This window comes from Myotis davidii, unplaced genomic scaffold, assembly GCF_000327345.1.
Source record: "Myotis davidii unplaced genomic scaffold, ASM32734v1 scaffold135, whole genome shotgun sequence".
Taxonomy (NCBI): domain Eukaryota; kingdom Metazoa; phylum Chordata; class Mammalia; order Chiroptera; family Vespertilionidae; genus Myotis; species Myotis davidii.
In genome coordinates, this window is record NW_006289813.1 from 8,558,351 (window position 1) to 8,560,218 (window position 1,868).

The 1,868-nt window shown below is 54.2% G+C and overlaps 1 protein-coding gene across 1 annotated transcript in view; it reads right to left on the reverse strand.

Annotated features, from left to right (window-relative positions):
- The window catches only part of TERT (telomerase reverse transcriptase), a 29,628-nt gene that overhangs the window by 4,650 nt on the left and 23,110 nt on the right, over positions 1–1,868 (reverse strand). The window contains exons 13-14 of the mRNA XM_015563117.1: positions 548–693; positions 135–224 (exon numbers count right to left, since the gene is read on the reverse strand). Of these exons, the coding sequence (XP_015418603.1) occupies positions 135–224; positions 548–693 (236 nt within the window). The remainder of the gene's footprint in view (positions 1–134; positions 225–547; positions 694–1,868) is intronic.

Below are 1,868 nucleotides of genomic sequence, written 5' to 3' on the forward strand. Positions count from 1 at the left end.
TCAAATTGAGTAAAAAAAAAAAGGACCATTGTGTCCTCACTGGTGGCCCCTCACTGCCTGTGGTGGAGTCAGGACTCTGCTGGGGCTGCCCAAGGGAACCAGGCAGAAAGGGACAAGGAGATGAGCACCCAGACCTGCTGGAATGACATCCTGGCCCTGAGGCTCTAAAGCCTGAGCCAGCTGAGGCCTCAGAGTCCCACACTCTGCAAGGAGCAGCTCCAGGGCTGAGGAAGATGGGAGCGGAGGAGGGATAAGGAAAAGGACCCTCAATACACACAGGGGCATATTTGCACACTCACATGCATGTATATACATCCATATGTATACACTCACACGTGCACACCCATGCACGCACACATGTGAACATATACCCATATGCACGCAAACCCATGCATGCTCACTCACACATGCATGCACATCCGCACACTTATACACACATCTGCATACTTATACACACAATACACAACAGGACCTATAAAAGAACTCCCACAGGTAAACTGAGCAGCAGGTGGTCTGAGCTCTGAAGTCAGCTGGCTGTGTAGCTCACCTGCTGGCGGCATGCTCACCTGCAGATCCAGAAGCAGACTGTGACATTTCAGCCTTAACACAGCAAAGAGCTTTCGACGCATGCTCCTCCCAGGCTTGGAGCCCTGGCTGAAGGTGAGACTTGCTCTGATCGAGGTCTGGGCATAACTGCAACACATGACATCCAGGAAGGCTGAAGATGGGCATTACAGTGTGTGCCCTAACTGCAAAGAGTCTCGTGTCCAGCAGGACCTGAAATCTCTGGGCTCAGATCTGTACTGCTTCCCTACATGCTGGGGTCCCCAAGTCTGCCACGCAATTTCCTTTTACCAAAACTACTCCAGAAAACTGCTCACCTGGCCAGTCCCCTGACCCACACAAGAATGACATGCTCCTGCTCTGGAGCGGGAGATAGCGCCGAGGCCTCTGACCTTTTGGGACTGTAGCCACATGTTGCACACAGAGCAGGGACAGGGCTAGACTGGCCCACGTACACCTGGCTAGGCGCACTTACCTGGAGTAGTCACAGAACACCTCCAGGGTCCGCGTGTCCAGCAGCAAGCCACACCAGGGGAACAGGCAGTGGGCTGGCAGCTGGAGGGGCGCCATGCTGCCCAGGGCATCGTCTTCCAGGGGGAAGTTCACTACAGTCTTCCGCAAGTTCGCCTTGCAGCCGTATTCGGGCACTCCCCTGGACAGGGTCCTGAAACAGACAGGCCGCTTTAGCCACTGGGAGAGGGATGCCACTCAGGGTCTCGGACACAGTCACTCAATGCTATGTAAAACCCCAAGAGGCAGCGGGGAGCAAGGGCTGGCACTGGAGGGAGGCCACACCGACCCTGTGGGCCTCCAGGTGCTGGTTTCCAAAGGCTCTGGATGACCAGTGCCAACGATCAAAGAACAGGGTGGCTGAGCAGTGTGAGGAGACGAGATCGACCCCCGGACCGAGCAAGGCCTGCGCGCTGCTGCATCCCCGCGTCCCGCTCGGACGTCCCGCCACCATCGCCATCATGCCCAAGAGAAAGGCTGAAGGGGATGCTAAAGGAGATAAAGCCAAGGTGAAGAACGAACCACAGAGAAGATCCGCCAGGTTATCAGCTAAACCTGCTCCTCCCAAGCCAGAGCCCAAGCCTAAAAAGGCCCCTGCAAAGGTGAGTGGGACTGGGGACAAGGTATTTCTAGGAGTCACATAAGGCTGAGCAGGATTTCATGTTGTTTACGGGAGATCTGCTATATAATAACTTCATCTGTTGGCACAAGTTGAGATATATGACAAAGTTAACAGGACTGGGCCTTATAACTATGCCCTAATTGTTCACTTTCACAAAAATGAAAACTATACT